At 44.4% G+C, this 19,447-nt stretch overlaps 1 protein-coding gene across 1 annotated transcript in view; it reads right to left on the bottom strand.

The window, feature by feature from the left end:
- Window positions 1-7,293, bottom strand: part of GRIN3A (glutamate ionotropic receptor NMDA type subunit 3A) — an 80,802-nt gene extending 73,509 nt beyond the window's left edge. Inside the window, exon 1 of the mRNA XM_054397858.1 lies at window positions 6,616-7,293. Coding sequence (XP_054253833.1) covers window positions 6,616-7,230 — 615 coding nt within the window. The 5' untranslated portion in view covers window positions 7,231-7,293. The remainder of the gene's footprint in view (window positions 1-6,615) is intronic.
- Between the last annotated feature and the right edge of the window lie 12,154 nt (window positions 7,294-19,447).

Raw genomic sequence — 19,447 nt, 5'->3', positions numbered from 1 at the left:
AACATTCGACCTGTGGCATGTCCAACATTTCCCTGAAATAACTGCCAGGAAGAGAAAAATGTACAGAAAACTGTGCATGATGAATAAACCTGTAAATGGCTGTTGTGCAAACCAAGCCTCATAATTCACATTATAAAAATTATAAAGTAAGAACACTTCTGTCTAAGTTGACACTTGCTGTCTAAGCTAAGTGTTGAAGAAACTTAGAGGTGTTGAAAAAAGAAGCCTGCTGTAAGATTTCACTGAGACCTGGGTGGTAAGAAATGCTGGATAACTTTCTGGTATTACAGACAATTTCCAAGTCTTGAATTAGTATGCTTGAAAGCACTTTTTCACCTCAAAAATGTGCTCCTTCATAAGCAAAGACAACACCTGGTACAATACAAATTTTCATATCTCAAAATGCCATATACATTTACTACATATCATTATAAAATAGTCTAAACTGCAAGATCCCTTAATTTCAGAAGCCCAGTAGCAAGACAGCAAATTCAGTGTGTTTCTGAGGGGCTTTCTTCCAAAGGAGGCTGGAGATACTACTGAAAGCTGAGGCAGAGAGATCTGGGGCTCTTTAGCCTGGAAAAGAGAAGACTTAGGGGGAATCTTATAAATGCTTATTAATATCTAAAGGGTGGATGTCATGAGGATGGGGCTGGGCACTTTTCAGTGGTGCCCAATGATAGGACAAGGGGCAATGGGTACAAGCTAGAACACAGGAGGTTTCCCTTAAACATGAGGGAAATTCACCCCAGAGGAGTTTTGGCTTCTTCTGTCTTAATGGATCTAGAGGAGAGAAGTGAAAGCAAAAATACTGTCACCACTTCCCTTCATTCTCAAAAAGGATTTTTTCTTTATTATTTAATTTTTATGATGAACTAGGATCTAGTGGAGATCTAGATTTAGAGGAGAGAAGTGAAAGCAAAAATACTGTTACCATTTTCCTTCGTTCTGAAAAAGGATTTCTTCTCCTTTTTTTTTTTTCCCATGATGACCTGAATTCTTCCACTGTATTGTGCATAAAGAGAGAAGGGTATTTTTTTTCCTTTTCATTGCACCATGCTTCTGAGTATATGAAGCTTGTTGATAGAAGAACTATCCTTAAAGAAGTCCCCATGGGTAGGTAGGCTGCAATGTTCTGGTTTACATGACTGGATGCCTTCAGTGGTGTTTTAAATAGTAATGACTCTGACAGTTTAGGGGACAAGGATGACTTCTTGTATTATCAAGCATGCAACACACAGAGAAGGCAGACCCTGAGCATTAAACATGCTGAAAAATCACACAATACAGAAGGTGCAAATACAACTCCCATATGTTAAGCCAACATCTCTTTCACAAAACTTCAAGGCTTTCTGATCAGAGACAAGAATATAAACAAGGACTCCTTTTCCTTCAACACACATCATTTATCAATTTGAAGGTGAGGTAAACTGGCCTCAGCAGACAACAAAAGTGACCTATGACAACTATGATACTCTCAGAGCTGGCAATGATCAGTGCAGAGCAGAAGCACAAGTGAAAAACGTTCTCAAAGTAACAAACTGAAGACCATGTATAATACTGGGGGAAAGCACACAAGAGCAGGAGATAGGCCGAGTCAGCAAGTACAGCATAATTGGTTTTTAAGAGGACTCACAATGAGGAGACCTCTTGCATGACTCTAAGACCACAGAGCTGCCAGGAAAATGTCATTTATGCCTCTGAAATCTGTGTTTAGAACAATTAATGACTCCACAGGATGCCAGGCTATAGAGCAAAACTGTTAGTTACCCAAAGCTTTCTTACATTAGCTGTCACTCTGAAAGGACTCTCACTTTACAGCATATCAGTGTTCTAAATTGCGCAATTTTCAAAAGCTTACTCCAACCAAAAGTGCACAGAGACCTTTAGCTGAAAGAGAAGCAGCTGAATATTTGTTTGCACATCCTCTCAATTTCCATCCTTCTTTCTCTGAAGGCAACTCTCCTAAATCCTCTAGAAGTGTACAAAAGGTATGTGCCATCCTATTTATGCAGAGAGAGGTGAGGAGGGTTGGAGATCTCAAGGAAAGAGTGAATACATATTCCTGATATACACAGTAACTAGTACAAACTTCAACATTTTGACTAAATGAGATTAGCAATGACAGTCTGCATTACCAGAACCTACAGCTAAGGATGCTTTTTGCAGCCTCTCTTGGAAAATGAGATTTAAAAAAAAAAAAAGTTTTTTTTCTGATCAAAACTACTTCTCTGCAAACATGCAGTTCTGTCTCAGAGGAGGAAAAAAGTGTCTTTGTGCATTTAGTTGGACAGAAGCTTTTCACATCTCCATTTCCTTGCTGCAATTTCTGGCTGTTCTCATTGGTGCTCAGCATAGCCAACATCTTGCAGGTCAATGTGACTTGTGAGGATACTAAACACACAGTGGAAAGGGAAATTCCCCATCGAGGGTGGTTTGGTATATTTGAACTACAAAGCTGTTTTCAAAAGACAGATGAATTCCTTTAAAAACAAACTAACAAACAAAAAATGTTATTAGTCAGTTTCTTTTTATAGCATCTGTTCCAAGGCTGAGCATGCTACTTTACCACGAAATTCACTGGTTAACTTAAAACTCCGTCTTGATTCATCTATTCTTATGACCCTCTCGGAAGTCACAGTGATAATCAGCAGTGCTGCAATTCCAGTTCCTCAGGAAACCAGATAAAGCACGGACTGGCTATGCAAGGAGTGATGATTCAGATTTACTTTATGCTGTTTTGTTGCTCTGAGAAGATTCCTTTTCACATTAAAAGATATCAAAGCTACTGATTTATCTGAAACACACTGAAAATGCTCCCTAAGTTCTGAAGTTCAGAGAATGCTGCTGCAAACATGATGTTTCTGATAGTGTCACTTAAAAAATGGATATTACAGACTGTTCTTCCCACACTCCTGGCTGTGACCTGTGGCAATAGAAGTGATATCACTGTATTCATGGTTCGCATTTCCTGTATCTTTTCCCTGTTCCACCCCTGCAAAAATTGTTAATGATGTTGGCAGTCTTGGAATGAAAATTAAGGTGTGTTTCTTCATATAAACATAGATAATGTGACAAGCCTTGCCTCAGTAGCATCAGTGCTTGTGAGCTGCTGTCTCCAAAATAATGAACTGTCAAAGCTTCAGTGCATTTGTGTTAGGAGTAATGAAATCCAGTGGGGTTTTTTGGCTTTCTGAATGATAGTGTTAAATTGCTACTTTTGCTTACCCAGAGTGTGAAAATTTACTGGAGAAACAGTAAACTAGGAAAAGTATTTCAAGTCACAACAGCATCTAGATTTACTACCAGCTTATGTCAGTCATTAAATCACATATATAAATGAAAGTTAAAGGAGTACACACACCTTTAACACGTCTACATTTTGTCACACACAATGCTGAAACTCCAGCAAAAGCTATTAATTGTGAGAAAATGAACGCTGTACCACACTTTTGTCATGGCTGTTGTCTTGTGATAGTTAATGCCATGGGGGAAAGACTGCTCTTTTATTTATTTATTTTTGGGTTTGTATTTGTATTGTAAGAGTACAGTTTAATGAGAAACAGACTTACAAAGATAAACAACCACACTTTCTACGACATTCTAGGAAGCTGTCTGACTACAGCTGCCCAGCTGTGACACTAGATTTCCTCTCCATGTTACATGTTTGAAGTGTATTATGAAATGTCACTGGAGCAACAGCTGGCATTATTGAAACATATTTCAATTCTGGATCTCTGTTTTCCTTTTTCATTTTAAGTATTGCTTTTTGCCATGTTAGTTTTTCTGCCAGGAAAGTTTTATTCAAAGATCATAGTGTTTTTCGATCACAATCACTATCATTATAAACTTCTATATGCAGTAACAATGTTAATGTTAAGCAACAGAAGAAACATTGTACATGTACATTCCTGCTCTGGCATAACGTAGAAAAAGAGACCTTGTTAGACATTGCTACTTTAAAATCATTGTAACAAAAAATCTGAATGCTGAGAAGAAGCTTGAGGCAGCATCTAGTAAACATTGAGTTTGTTAGCATGCTTCCCACTGCTCCTCAGACAGCAGACAGCAGGAAATAATCTTCAAGGGCAAAAAAGTTTTGAGCTTGCTTCTTCTGTTCCTGCTAAAGCCAGAAAGCTGACTGCAGGCAGCTGCCCCCAAGGTGTGTTGTGGTGTGTTGAAGGGAGGAAGGATTGGTCTGCCAAAGCATCAGTGGGAAGGGTGACCCCAAGGAGGCTGTTACTTCACATTTCAGAAGTGGGGTTAGATCTCAGTTTTCCTGAGTTTTCTGCTTGGAAAAACTTCATGCTGAGCCTATCAGAAAAATCTGTCTCACCTACAAAGTTGTCATTTACACTTGCCTCCTCTAAAATTGCCAGTCAGTAGAAACACCTAGTCTGTAGCTCCAGGGCCATTAGGCCAGGAAAGTGGGAGGTCCATAGTATGTCCATTTCATGCCAGTGCTGGCACTGCACCAAGTGACACAAAATTCCTGCCTGCAGCAAGTGGTAAGACACTGGAGGCTGCTGGGGCAAAGATCTCAGAGATTCCTCAGATCGAAGATGATATTGGAAATCCTGTAACTCTGGGATGTGTGTGAGGAAAGGCTACTGGAGCACTGCCTCCAGAGTTAGCCTTAAAATGGCCTAGTGTGAAAGTACAAAAAAAAGAATGTTCAGAAACATTCACGCCAAGCTTGAGAGGCAGATATGCTTGTATTAACTGCTGGCCTTTGAGAAAGGCCAAAATTGTTTTTAAATACACAGAGCCTTGAAAACTGATTGTTTTTAGCTCAGATGAAAAAGAAGATCCTATTCAGCATAGGTTCAATGTCAGGCATTGGTGTTACTGAAGACAATGGCAGTTAAATACCTGCTTTAGAACAAAGTCCGGATTTGCACAGATTGGTCCAGTTGGGTCTGGTTGGGAATAGTGTGAAAACTAAGCAGAAGCCCGTGGAAAGGAGCAATGACTCTAAGTCTCTGCTATATGCATTTAACACATCTTGTGTCCCCAGGCAGCTCTGGATAAACTAGACCCATCTTGTATGGAAGAGAAAATAAATCTGATTTTAATACACAGAGCAAGGTGATAGTGGGTTCAGGATCTGGTCTTCAAGGAGCTTTAGCTGCTGACTTCAGTATAACAGCAAGTGTAGCTAAAAGGCTGGTAGACGTAAGAGCAAACTTGGATGCTACCAAATATGTATCAATAACAGTGTTCAGTGACACCAATTACCCTTGAGATTCTGCATCAGTCTACGGAAACTTGAGCTGTGTGGGTTTTGCTGAGGTACAGAAAAGTAGCTGAGTTCAGTCTGGCATAAAGCACTCACACCTTCCATTACAGACTAGGAGCTGCCTGGCACAGACTTTATTTTCCTACCATTTCTAACAAAAAACCCTCAAAAACTAGCATAGAAATCTAACAGTGATCAAGGCTGGGGTTTTTATTTACTTTTGCATAGCAAATTCTGTCAGTAATATTTTTTTTTCTGATTACATTATCAGCACAAAGTTGAGCTCCATTTATATAAACCAACTACTTCTGATTAAATGGCAGCTTCTGCCATTTTACTCATGACTTCTCTTGTAGGGGCCACACAGAATACAGTATTTTTTTCCACCTCTTTTGCTTGATGCTGATTATTAGCATCAAACACACATTTGCAAAACACTGAACTATCACTTCTTCCCCTGCCCCCAGAGCCTGAAACACTAATTTGCCATCTCTGTATGCCAGAAAGTTCAGCTCCCCCTTGGATACTACTGTTATTTGTGCCTACAACAGTCAAGCACACTGAATTTAGTTTCTACTATTTTAGGCAAACAAACACAAGGGTTGTGTTTCCAGTACTTTAGCTAGGCAACTAGATGTAGCAAAATTCTGGTCCTGCAATGATGCGTGAACTATGAGCAGAGAAATTCTAATGCTTTAGATAGCTAAATGAAAAGTCAAATTAGAGTGAACAACCTCCCGCAAAAACGTCATCTGGTGAACAGCTACTGTGCCCACACACAGCACAGCATTTGGATCACTAATAAATAAAAACTTTTTGTTTGGTTGCGGTTTGCTCTTTTTTTTTTTTTTTTTTTTTTTTTTTTTTTTTTTTTTTTTTTTTTTATAACAACCTTCTTTTAGTCTGTGAAGCAGTATTTATCCAAAAGCCAAGCTAAGGACCTCCCGAAGCTCAGGTTCTCACCAGCGTGAGGACCCCCTTTTCTCCTCTCAACTCTCTACAAACTTAACGCGCCGTATGACTCCAGGCTCATAACTTAGCTTTCCCACCGAGCTCTGCCTTTCCACAGAGACCATGCTCATCGCTCTCCACCCCTGCGCTGATAAGAATACGGGAGAGGACGGCAAGAGTAAGGAAAAGACCAGAAATACGAATTTCGGCTGCCCTCCGCGACGGAGTGCTTATCCCCAGGCAGGACTTGGGCAGGGTGTCTCCCTACTTCGACCTCCGCTCGACTCCCACGGCCGTGCCCAGCCGGCAGCCTGCCGGAACCCGACCCTTCCCCGCACGATACCCGAGGGTTGCGAGGCCGGTGCCGCTGACGTTGGCGGCACTGTCCCTCGCCTCCCACCCCAACAGCCCCGCCGGCGCCTTACCGGGCTCCGCCGGGGGAACTCGCCCAGGACGATGCTGACCACGGGGATGCGCAGCGCCGCCGAGATGAAGTCCAGCTCCAGCATCTCCCCGCGGCTCTGCGGGAAGGCGAGGATGGCGGAGACCCCCTGAACCACCACGGTGTGGCAGAGGCTCTGCAGAAAGGAGACGGGGTCGTTGCTCCAGGAGGAGCTGGGGGAAGAGAAGGGGAAGAGGGGCAGGTCGCCCAGCCCCGCCTCGATCGCCATCACCACCTCCAGGGACAGGTTGTAGGGCAGCAGCCCAACCATGCTGTTGAGGTTCGCCACGGCCAGCAGCAGCGCGTCCCGCGGCGAGGGCGAGGGGGGCGGCTGCCTCTCCACGCCGGCCCCTGCCACGCTGCCCCCCTCGAGGCTGCCGCCCGCCTGCCGGCCGCCCGCAAGCTCCCCGGGCCAAGCGGCGGCGCGGGGCTGCAGGTGGGTGGCCCCCACCCTGACGGTGTGCCCGATGCGCCGCAGGATCTGGCAGGGCTGCGGGTGGGACGCGGAGCCGGGCACCGCCGCCAGCACCAGGGCGCAGGGCGGCAGCAGCAGCAGGCACGCCCGGCCCAGGAGCCCGCGCACCCCCAGCCGACACATGGCCGGGAGCCGCCCGCCGCCGCCACCACCTCCCCCGGCCCCGCCACCCGCCTCAGCCGCCCCGCGGGCGGCCGGCAGCGGCTTCAGCCGCGGCGGGCGACCCCCGCGCAGAGCCGCCCCCTTCGCCGCCCATCGGGCCGCCGGTACCGCTCCCACGCCCCGGGGATGGAGGGTGGGTGGGGGAGGCTCGGCCCCCGGCCCGCCCCCCACGGACCCTCCGGGGCTGGAGAAGCCCGGCCCTGGGGCGGCACTTTGCGCCGCCCCCCGCAGCCGCCGGCGAGGTTCCCCTGAGCCCTCCGACCGGGCACTCGCTGTGCCCGTCTGCCCTACGCGGAGCGAGGGGGTGTCCTGCCGGAGTGCCGTGCCCGGCTTTCCGCCGCAGCGCCTGCTGTACCGCGCTCCCGTCCCCAGCTCCCTCACAAGGCTCCCCTTCGCAGCCCCTGGCCCGGCTCCCGTGAGAGGCTCCCTTTTTCAGCCCGGCTCCCCTCCGCTGCCCTCGGTGCGCTGCTCTTTCCCCGGCTCCGGAGGCGAGAAAAGTTGCCGGGCGGCGGAGGCGGGCGCTCGCGGCGGGGCTGCGGGCGGTCGCTGGGCTGCGCTGCGCTCCCACCGGGAGGTACGGCGAGCAGCGGCCCCGCGCCAGCTCCTCCCCGGGCAGCCGGGACTTGTAGTCGCCGCCCCCGCCCCCGCGGACCGCCCCGAGGGGGAAGGAGGGTTCTCGGGGGGTCGCCCGCTCTCTCCGTGCTGTCTTGCTTGTTCTCGCGGGGAAGCGTCCCGGGACGGCCCCGATGGGAACCTCTGCCTGGGTCTTGTAGCGGGGCTGTCCGCGCCTGACGGCGGCGGAGAAGCGGTGCTGGGGAGACCGCCCTTATTGCTCCGTTTTCTGAGGGGCTGCGGGCCGGGGTCTCCCCTGTTCTCCTCGGCTGCCGGGAGCAGTGTCCCTCGCCGTCGCAGCGTGCTTGTCGGCAAGACAAGAGCTGGCCGCGTTTGGTGCCTTCCTCAGGCGCTGCTACTTCAAACCAAATCATTTTTCGACACGTGGGCCCCAAATCCCTCTTCGGCAAGCCATGGGTTCTCTGAAATTGCTTTAATGATGGAACACCCGTATCCTGTGAGAAATCGGGTCAGAGCATAGGTGGACGTTCATATGTCTCTGATGGGCTGTTGAATGTCCCTTCCTTGCCTCGGTGCCGGTCACTGGGTTTCATCATGGGTATTCGGGAGCCGCTCTTAACTCTCTCAGGTTTCAATACTCCCATCGGGGCAGCGGCACCATCAGCGCCGCTGAACGCTCCTCAGGAGCTCAGAGGGAGCTTTTTCCCACAGACACGGTGTCCATTAGAGAGGAAAAAGCTCACGCGAGTTGCAGGATGCCTACTGACACAGGAAATGCCCGCAGACGTGAACGTGTTTTCTGACCGTGGGAGTCCTGTCATCTCTCCTTGGCTGATTCAGCCTTGTTTGAATGCAGCGTTATGTCCTGCTGTTTGGTGTCCCACGTGAAAATACAGCTCGAGACCTTCACTCCTGGAGTGGTTAGAAATCTTTTGGTAGCTTCTTCACAAGCAGATTACCCTGTCCTAGTTCTATCCTTATTCTTTAGCTTAAAGAGCTCCTCTCCTCTGAACGTTAACCTTCTTCCCCTTTTCTTTATCTTCAGAGCTATTTGTGAAGAAACATCATATATTCAAGCTTCTTTTTCTTCATTGGGTATGCACCAAATCTGTGTAGAAGGATATGCTTTTCCTCATGCTGCATCAAAGAGGTGGTCCGAACCCTTCATCAGGTCTGAACTGTATATTTTCTATTTTTTTTTTCGAGGGGAGGTCACCAGAGGTGTGAACAGTCTTCAAAGTGAAGTCTTACCAAGGTCTTGTGCAGCTGTACTGTTATTTCTTTTACTCAGATCTTTATGTCCATCATGTTAGCACCTCATCATACTTGCCTGCTGGTACCATCATCCAAATGACCTGCAAAGATAGTATTTCCCTTATATTTTCATATTACTCTCTCTGAATTGGTATGTGATTCCAAAATTGATTCCTAGGTGAAAAACTACAAATGGCAGAATGGTGGTGAAGACTGACTATGCCAGCTGCTTTGTGTAAAGTTGAGCTGCATTTAGGAGTTAATAAGTTTACTGTTTCCCCTTTTCTTCTTTCTTTTTCTTCTAGTCTTTTATTTTTATTTCTTGGTATCTTCTTCTGTCACCAACCCAAATTCCTCATGTCTCTTGCAGTATGTTTTGGGTGTTTTTTTTTCAGGAATAGATCACATTTAAACAGGTATTCAAAGTCTGCTTTGTCAGTACTAAGGAATTATTGGTTGGGTGATTTGGCTTAGAATATGATAAATTTCACACAGTGCAGAGGAAAAAAACAATATTTTTTTTCTTCTCAGAACCACAGGAGTTAGCTTTGAGGCTGTGAGAATGAGCTCACTTGAGATCTGTACAACTCCACAGGCATTGTATCTATTTGCATCCTTTCTGTCAGATTTGAAAAAAAAATGGAAAGCACATAACCTCTCTGCTGTGCAGCTCAGCAATTATTAGTTTTTGTGGGGGAATCTATAAGAAACAGATGCTTTTCTATATTTTGACAGACCTTAATTGTCATTCATTTGAAGCTTTATTATAAAAGCAGGTCTTTCACTGGCTTTAGAGCAGAGATGACACTAATTTTAAAAAGCAAGTGTTTCAGAAAATTTGTTCAAACTTGTCATAGAATCATAGAATGCTAGGGGTTGGAAGGAACCTCTGGAGATCCTTTAGTCCACCCCCTGCAAAACAGGTGTGCCTAGATCAGGTAGCACAGGAAAAAGTCTGCAGAGGAGTCTCTATGCCGCTCTTATGAGATGCTACCTGGAGTAGTGTGTCCGGTTCTGGAGATCCTATTATAAGAAAGATATGGACATGCTGAAATTCATGCAGAGAAGGGCCATGAGGATGACCAGAGGGCTGGAGCACCTCTCCTGTGAGGACAGGCTGAGAGAGTTGAGGTTGTTCAGTTTGGAGAAGAGAATGCTCTAAGGAAACCTTATTGTGGCCTTCCAGTATCTGAAGGGGGCCTACAAAAAAGCTGGTGAGGGACTTTTTAGGGTGTCAGGTAGTGATAGGACTAGGGGGAATGGATCCAAGCTACAGGAAGGTAGATTTAAATTAGACATCAGGAAGAAGTTCTTCCCCATAAGGGTAGTGACATGCTGGAATGGGTTGCCCAAAGAGGTGGTGGAAGCCCCATCCTGGAAATTTTTAAGGCCAGACTGGATGTGGCTCTGGGCAACCTGATCTATTGGAAAATGTCTCTGCCCATGGCAGGGGAGTTGGAACTAGATCCTTGATGTCCCTTCCAACCCTGACAATTCAGTGATTCTGAGACCATTCAAACAGCTCTGAAAATTAGATAAGAAACCGCAGAATCACTAAGGTTGGAAAAGACCTTTAAGATCATTGAGCCTAATTGTAACCCAACTTCAATGACCATTAAACTACATCCTGTAGCACCACATCTACACACTTCTTGAACACCTCCTGGGATGGCAACTCCATCACCTTCCTGGTTAGCTTGTTCCAGTGCCTCATCACTCTTTCAGTAAAGAAAACTTTCCTAATATCCAATCTAAACCTCCCCTGGCACAACTTAAGCTAATCAATAAACATAGGGAAACAATTCAGTTCCTCCATCTTCTGTTTTTTCAATTTGTGGTTCATGTATGACCAGACTGAAATCTCTGCTTTTTCTTTGGTGGTCATGCAGTGCCAGTTGTGGGACTACTGCTGTAAACCATTCTTGCCTGGAGCTGTTTTTTCAGCAAGTCATAGTGAGTGGTCACAGTCAGAAACCTGAAGAGTACAGAGTAGGCAGACTCGCCAGGTAATGTAATAATTTTGACTTGAATGACTTTAGCTCTTTTCAGCATAATTATATATAACAAAACATTATGAGTTAGCGTTCTTTGCAGTTTGTATTTATTTTTGCTGTTTGTTCAAATATTCCTGTTAATGAAGTTTTCTACAATACCCCTGATATAGCCAAGTGCTTAAACACTTTAAAGGCTTTTTTAATAGAGGACATTTAAATCCCTAAGATGCTGGAATATTTTCAGAAAGTCAATCTCAAAAAGGAAATAAACTACACTAAAATGCATACGTGTAACATTTGGAAAGTTGTGTCATTAATTTTTCTGCTTTATTTGCATAAATATGCATGTAGAAAAGAGCACAGCTGCTTTAGTCTAATAATGGAATTGGAGAATGCATCCTGCTTTTTAGCAACCCTGCAGTCGCTCTTTCAAGGCTGCTGGTAGCATCAACTTTTTGACAGATTCTTGACTTTTTTAATCTTTAACCAAATGACTAGCTGCCTTCTACACTTCTCCTTACTTTCCCCTTTTTCTCATGCTGGCTGCTGCAGTAGGGATGTCCTCTCTGCTCTTATTTCTGTTAAATATTCAGCTGAAATAAGACCAGGCAGATAGGTGCAAGTGGTTGTACCCCCTCTGAATCAGTTATCACCTTGGGTAACCAGTAGTACAGCAATGCTGGTGGCATTGACTACTGGGAAATGGTGACCACGGAAACTATTCATCCTTGATCAGTGGATGAGCATCACAGTTAAAGCCAGTGGAAATCTGTCAGCAATGAAAAGTGCTTGGCTTATTGTTATTTCTTTGAAGCAGGGTTGGTTTGTTTGCTTTCTGGATTGCAGAACAATTTTCTTGTGTGTATCACAGTGACCTTCCCCTACAACCTTCTGCAAGGCTTTTTCCTCTGAGCGACTTGGCTTATTTGTGAGTAGGTTATTGCTGTGCTCCTGTTCATGTCTGTGTTTCTTTGCCCCCTTTGCTCTGAGGGAGAAGCTCCTTGGGTTTGCCAGACCGTGATAGCAAGATTGCTTAAACTCACATTGATCTGTCCTTTTTTTCAGGTGCTCACATTTCTCGAAATGCCTGATTCACTAGCTGAGACGCAGGGTACCACATACTATCTCTTTATCCTTGGAGAGTGGGGGAGTGAAGGTGAGGCAGTTAGCTTGGGTCAGCCTGGAAAGAATTAATTTTTTTCCTTTCATAATCATCATTGAAAATGAGAATTTGGGAAAAAAACCATTCAGGTAAAATTATGTTTTTTCATTCACTAGGAATAAACTATTTTTCCTAGGAATAGACTGTCTAGATACTTCAGTTTATCTTAATGCAGTCTCAAACGTTTCAAAATTGTGTTTTTCATTTGAATTGTCATTTTTGAAAATAAATTATAAATTACCTGGGTGTTCCTTTCTTTCTGTCTTATACATTTTTTCCAGCCAGAAGACATTTGAAAGTACTTTCAGATATCTAAAACAGCGTTAAGAATGTTAAATAGGGTATTATGTTTGAGAAATTTCACATCACTGTAGTGCTCATCTGGTGTGAATCGACAGTGCAGTGGCTACTCTAGGCCTATGCCTGCAAATATCCTCCTGTAGGCAGGCCTGCTGTTGAATCCAAATAGCCACTTTGAAGTTGATTTGCACCAATGTGGGCTATGTGTTACTTTACTGCCTCAGAAAAGAGGCTGAGAAAGTTCTTTCTCCCTAAATAAAACTTCCATTTTGTTTCTTCTGGCAATGTAAACCCAAAGAAACTCTGATACTGTCAAAGGATACTGAAAGAGTCTGTGACAAAAATATGCAGTGAACCACTTTATATCTTTGGTCTCCTTTGGGTAGTAGGGCAGGCAGGGCATCTTGTAACATTGCCAGCCAGTGCCACGCAGTTCAGCTGGTAGACTGCCCTGTGAAACTAATGCTACCATGGGAACATCTTAAGACATTCCAAGAACCTATAAATGAAAAAGAGATTTGTATTTCATCACAGCTTCTTTCCATCACTGGAACTGTACCATGGTGCCTGAAGCAGGCATGAATATACTCTCACTGTGAGACCTGTTTCCACTGCCAGCATGAAAAAGGAAGAGTTTAGTTCCAAGTGAAAACACTGTTCTCTCTGTTAATGTGACCAATCTGATCAACTGTTTTTATTGCTCCTTGTCTTAGGTGGTTCTGTCTTCCAAAACAAGTAGCTATAAAACTTTATAAGATCCCCACCTGTCACATATTTTGTTCATGCCATGTATTTTGAGTTTGACACTTAGTCATGTTTATCTCATTGCTGTTTTTTTACAAGGATCCCCATTGTTCTCACTTTTGAGATATATTAATCCTTCACAGACCTACAACTTGTAGAAAAGTACCATGACTTGGCTGAGTACTAAGCCTCTGTCTATAACTATGTGAAGTTTCTGCTACTACCTGTAGTTATTATTATTTTACAATCTTTTCCATTCTGTTGTCACTCCTCCCACGTTGTTCCTTCCCATTTAATATGATGGTGATAAAAACAACTCCAGTAGATAGGAGTGATCCCAGTGCTGATCACAGCATCATAATGGGTGGCTTAGAGAGCCTTTAGAAGACCTTCAGACTAGTCAGATAGTTATCTGGGGAATCCAGGGGTTGTTTGAGCGTAAAGTCTCCCTCTTGAGTTTGGAGTCAAATTCTAGTGGAGGCAACTGCACAGAAAAAAGCTGTGTGGTTATGCAAAACCTGAAGATACAGGAGAGGTCTGGCCACAGGGGCCTTTAATCTGTGGTGAAACCCCCCATCAGCTACATGCCAGAAATGTGTTATTGCAGTAGCACAGGGACCTGCTGGGGAAGAAAAGTGGTCTGGGCTGCAGACAGGTTTCCCTGAGCTGGTCAGTCCTGAGCAGGGAGTGTGGAGCTGGCTCCCAGTGTGATGTTTGCATGTGTTTGTATGTCATTACTGTGTGCACATTGATTCTTTTTGTTTTTGTTGTTGTTGTTGTTTTCAGCAGGTAGGCAAGAACTTCCTTCTCCAGTTTTTCTCCAAGGTACAATACTCTACTGTGGCTGCATCTATCTGAGCATGTCCTTTATCGTGGCCCTGCTGAGGACATCTCCCATGAAAACAGGGTGGCATTCCATTTTGTAGGACCAAGCTGGATTTAATGCATTTTCCCCTGTATATTTTTGCTTCTTTCTTCCAGGATGACAGTTGAGCACTTGTGCAATTTATGAGAAGAAAGAAGAAAATAAAGAGAAAAAAAAAAAGTCAAAACTGTTACCAACATAAACACCATTTCAGTAGTGACGTAGGACAAGCACAGACAAAACCCATCATTTTGAAAAAAAATATCACTGCTGCTTTGCTGGCACTGTGGTGGCCTTCTGCATTATATCATTTCCCCTGTGCTGCTGCAGCAAATATAAAATTACTATAAGGTCTGTGCAGCCTTTGCACTGTTTTGATTGGCTTCGAAAGACCTCTTGCAGTAAATGCTCAATAAAGATGAATAAAGAACGTTTTAATTTTCAGGCATAGTCTTCAATTTCCACAAGTTTAGGGGATACCCCCACACCCCATCACCCTGGCAAGATGACATGCTTTTTGCTGTTTGTTCCCTCTTCTGCTCCCTCTGACTTAGAGGTGGAGGTAAAAGGCGAGGAAGTAGAGTGACAAACCTTAGGTGCTTATCAAAGTTAAATTATAAGGATGGTGTGAAAAACAGAAAAGTCTGAATAAGCAAACTAAGGAAAGGCCACAACAATATCTGTGTAAGAGATAATTCACTAAATTTGTCCAGCTAAACAATTCTGTCAAGCTTACTGAGGGCTGCAAAATTGGCAAACTGTCTTATCTCCAAGAAGCACAGAGGCAGTGTGGGTTTAACCCTTCTGTTTGCTGTTTAAAGAGCTGATAATCCAAACCCTCACTCAAAGTAGCTGAGTTTTTTTTTTTTTTAATAATTACTTAAATTATTGACTTTAATACTTGACTTCTGGTACAAGTAAAATTGAGTTGGGTAGGAGTTGGCTTGCTAGTGGCAGTCACAACAGCTGCATTCCTGAAGGTCCATGGGCTTGCTTGTACCTTTGGGCACTGTCTGAAGATGCACACTGGAAGGTGCAACTTGTCAAGGATGCCTCCTTGTAAAAGATGTGAGTGTCTCTGAGGATCCAGACCTCATGCAGAGCTTCCTTTCTACCTTTCATCAGAAGGAAACAACACATTGGGGTCTGTATTTGCGCAGCATCCTTTCTAGCCCCCAGGCAGGCATGGTAGCCACAGCTGTTATGGAACCATCTGTGGTTGTACGATTGATCAGCAGGCTGCTGATCTCTCCAATAACTTGCTTTCTCTACACAGTATTAGCTCACTGGCAGGTGTGTGTGTGTGCTGTGCACGTGTAACAAATAACAGATTCCTTTAAAGATGCTTCTTGCTGACATTTCCCTTAAGAGATGACATAATGATAAAAACAAACAAACCAACCAACCAAAACAAATCAAAACCACTCTGTTGTGCCTAGGCGTAGTGCTGAGTTACCTGGAAGCCATGGGAGAAATCACACACCTCGTTCACTCTGCTACAGTAACGTCTGTCCTCAGTGTCAGCTGTGCTATCCACTTTCTGAGTCAAATACTCTGATAAGGGCACGTGCATGAATGGAAGTAAGACTCTTCTGTGTCAAGGACATACTCAGCTGTTTGTGTCTGTGCATCTGAACTCAATAGGCTACTCAACAGGGGTATAAACTGCAATATATTCTAAATTACAGCTAAGTAGCCTTTACCATGATTTCAGAAAAAAATCTGTGGTACAGGCAAATATCTTATAAGGCTAAATAATGATGAAATTTGGCAAGATTAGGCTCACATACAAGATTGCGTTGGTAGAAGGGAAATGTCTGTAAAATGCTGACACGTGAGATAAAGTACAAGTGAGAATAGCATTCACCCAAGGTTGTGGTTTTAGAAGGAAATAGATGAACTGGAATTTTTGGCGTTTGTTCCAGGAACCTTTAAAGAATGTGATGCTGGATGCTCTCCTGGTAAGGCAGTACAGAAGAAACGACAATTAAATCAGACATGTGCGTTCAACAAAAACTCCAGAAGCAACCTAAGAACTGAAAAATTGACACATCTGATTAGTAAAATCATAATCTGCTCTTTATAAGGGCTTTTTTTAAAAACACAAATTCCATTTAACACTCCTGAAATTCCCAAGCACTAATGCTAAATTATTTCTATTGTGCAAATGGGCTGCCTTGGAGCAAGCTCAAGTATTTTTAACATGGTGCTGGATAGCACTGGATAAAGTATATCCTAAGTAAAGGAAGAGTAAAGATAGCTCAGGGTTTATGATGTAATCCTGGGCTTTGAAATTATGGTGTGCTTTCCAACTCTGTTCTACACTTGAAGAGTCCTTACAGAGTTTCAATTTCTTGCTGTCATATACAGACTCCAGCATTGCTCTAGCCTGTCACATGGAGATGGAATGGTGTTGCTGAGAAGAAAACATCTCTCGGAAAACAGAGCACCACTTTTGCATCAGAGATTCTTGAAGCATCTTTTTGATAAGCTGCTTTAAACATCTATGAGCTCTGTGATGAGAAGGAAGAAAGTCAAAGTTTTTCTTTCTTGTTTACAAACCTAGAGAATGAGCAAATAACAGCTGTAACTCTTACAGATGGTGTGGCTAACCAGTGTTCTCTAAGCCTCCAGAAATAACTGCAAAGCAACAAAAATGGAGACATAATTCCAACATGTTGAGCATGACTTAGGTATTTCTTCACATCTTACTGAACCCTTGTGCATTCCTACCCCTTGTCAAAGAGCTATGGGGAAAAAAGTTCTGGTTTTGCTTTTTATCAGAACTGAAAAGACAAAGAAGCCTGAGGAATTTGGAAGGTAAATTATCAAATAAGGATCTACAGATCACAGAACCACAGAATGTTAAAGGTTGGAAAGGACCTCCAGAGCCCAAGTCCAACCCCCCTGCCAAAGCAGGATCACCTAGGGTAGTCTGCATAGGAATGCATCCAGATGGGTTTTGAAAGTCTCCAGAGAACTAGACTCCACAACCCCCCTGGGCAGCTTGTTCAGTGCTCCATCACCCTCACAGTAAAGAAGTTTCTCCTCATGTTGAGGTGAAACCTTCTATGTTCCAGCTTGAACCCATTGCTCCTTGTCTTATCACTGTGAACCACTGAAAAGAGACTGGCCCCCTCCACTTGACACCCACCCCTTAGATATTTATAGACATTGATCAGATCTCCTTCTCTTCTCAAGTCTAAATAGCCCCCAGGGATCTCAGTCCCAGATAGCTTGTCTTTTGTATTTTTGTATTTTAAAAGGATTTTTATGTAAGAAATTGTTTGGGTTAATATGACCAATGACAGTTCAGGTGGGAGGCCTCCAGAAGAAAGCATTTCACACCATCACAGGATGTTAGGGATTGGAAGGCACTTCTGGAGATCAAGTCCAACTGTCCTGACAGAGCAGGACCATAGAATCTAGAGCGGGTCACACAGGGACACATCCAGATGGGTCTTGAAAGTCTCCAGAGAAGGAGACTCCACAGCCTCTCTGGGGTGCCTGTTCCAGTGCTGCATGACCCTTACAGTAAAGAAGTTCTTCTTCATGTTGAGATGGAACTTCCTGTGCTGTGGTTTACATCCATTGTCCCTAGTCCTATCACAGGGCATAAGTGAGAAGAGGTTGTCCCTTCCTTCTTGACACCCAGCCCTCAGGTATTTATAGATATTGATTAGATCCCCTCTCAGTCTTCTCTTCTCCAGACTAAACAGCCCCAGGTCTCTCAGCCTCTCCTCACAGGGCACATGCTCCAGTCCTTTAATCATCCCTGTAGCCCTCCATTGGACCCTCCCAAGTAGATCCCTGTCCCTCCTGAATTGGGGAGCCCAAAACTGGATGCAATATTACAGGTGAGGTCTCACTACGGCAGAGTAGAGGGGGAGGAGAATCTCCTTCAATCTGCTGGACACACTCTTAATGCACCCCAGGATCCCATTGGCCTTCTTGGCCACAGGGGCACATTGCTGTCCCATGGATAATTTGTTGTCTACCAGGACTCCCAGGTCCTTCTCCAGTTGTCTTGTCGTGGTTATTTGTTCAGTGAAAGAGAGATCTGGTGTAGAAAGAATACAGAAGAAATTAGAGTGTAATTACAGAGCACCCTGAGATTAGGTGATTCTCAAGAAGCAAAATTGTGTTCTGTTTGGAATAAAAATCAGACCCAGCATTAAAGGCCAGACTGCTGAATCTCTGCACTGCTTGTCCCAAGCAAATTGACCTTAGTGGCAGTACTGGTAGGGTTAGGCACTATGCAATGAGAGAAGACAAGAGATTTTTGATAGTATGTCAGTGATATTAATAGCTGGCAATCTGGGCATTGGCTGCTCCTAGCCTTAATGGCAGAAGTATTTTTATGGACAACAAAGGCTGATGAAAAATGAATATATTGAAGGCTTTTTGGAACGCAGATCAGATTTAAAGTGGTCATTGTCTTCTACCCCAGACTTTTTCTGCAGACATCAGGAAAATCCTTGAGAACATGACTTGGGGAGATAGTATTTTTGCTGATGAATTTCAGTGTAAAAGGGAAAGACATTCTAGGGTCTTACAGTAATTTTTGCCATGGAGGGGTAATCTTCAATAGAAAACAGAATTATTTGCATAAAAAGGAAAAGGTTTGTGAACCTAACATGAATAAATACATAGGGGGGAAAGCAGAATTATAGCTTAGGCCCATACATACTGGCAACCAGTGACTTGTGGTGTTCCCCAGGGATCAGTGTTGAGCCCAATCCTGTTTAATACCTTTACTGATGATCTGGATGAGGAGATAGAGTCTACCATTGGTAAGTTTGCAGATGACACCAAGCTGAGAGCAGGTGTCAATCTACTGGAGGATAGGAGGGCTCTGCAGAGGGACCTTGACAGGCTGGACAGATGGGCAGAGTCCAACACGATGGTGTTTAACAAGTCCAAGTGCTGGCTTCTGCCGGCCACGACAACCCCATGCAGCACTATAGGCTGGGACAAAGTGGCTGGAGAGCAGCCAGGCAGAAAGGGACCTGGGGGTACTGGTTGACAGCTGGCTGAACATGAGCCAGCCGTGTACCCAGGTGGCCAAGAGAGCCAATGGCATCCTGGCCTGCATCAGAAATAGTGTGGCCAGCAGGAGCAGGGAATTCATTCTGCCCCTGTACTCAGCACTGGTTAGGCCACACCTTGAGTCCTATGTCCAGTTCTGGGCTCCTCAATTTAAGAAGGACTTTGAAATACTTGAATGTATCCAAAGAAGGGCAATGAGGATGGTGAGAGGTCTCGAGCATGACCCCTATGAGGAGA

This window comes from Indicator indicator, chromosome Z, assembly GCF_027791375.1.
Source record: "Indicator indicator isolate 239-I01 chromosome Z, UM_Iind_1.1, whole genome shotgun sequence".
Lineage (NCBI taxonomy): Eukaryota > Metazoa > Chordata > Aves > Piciformes > Indicatoridae > Indicator > Indicator indicator.
This window is presented reverse-complemented; position numbering and strand designations above follow the sequence as displayed.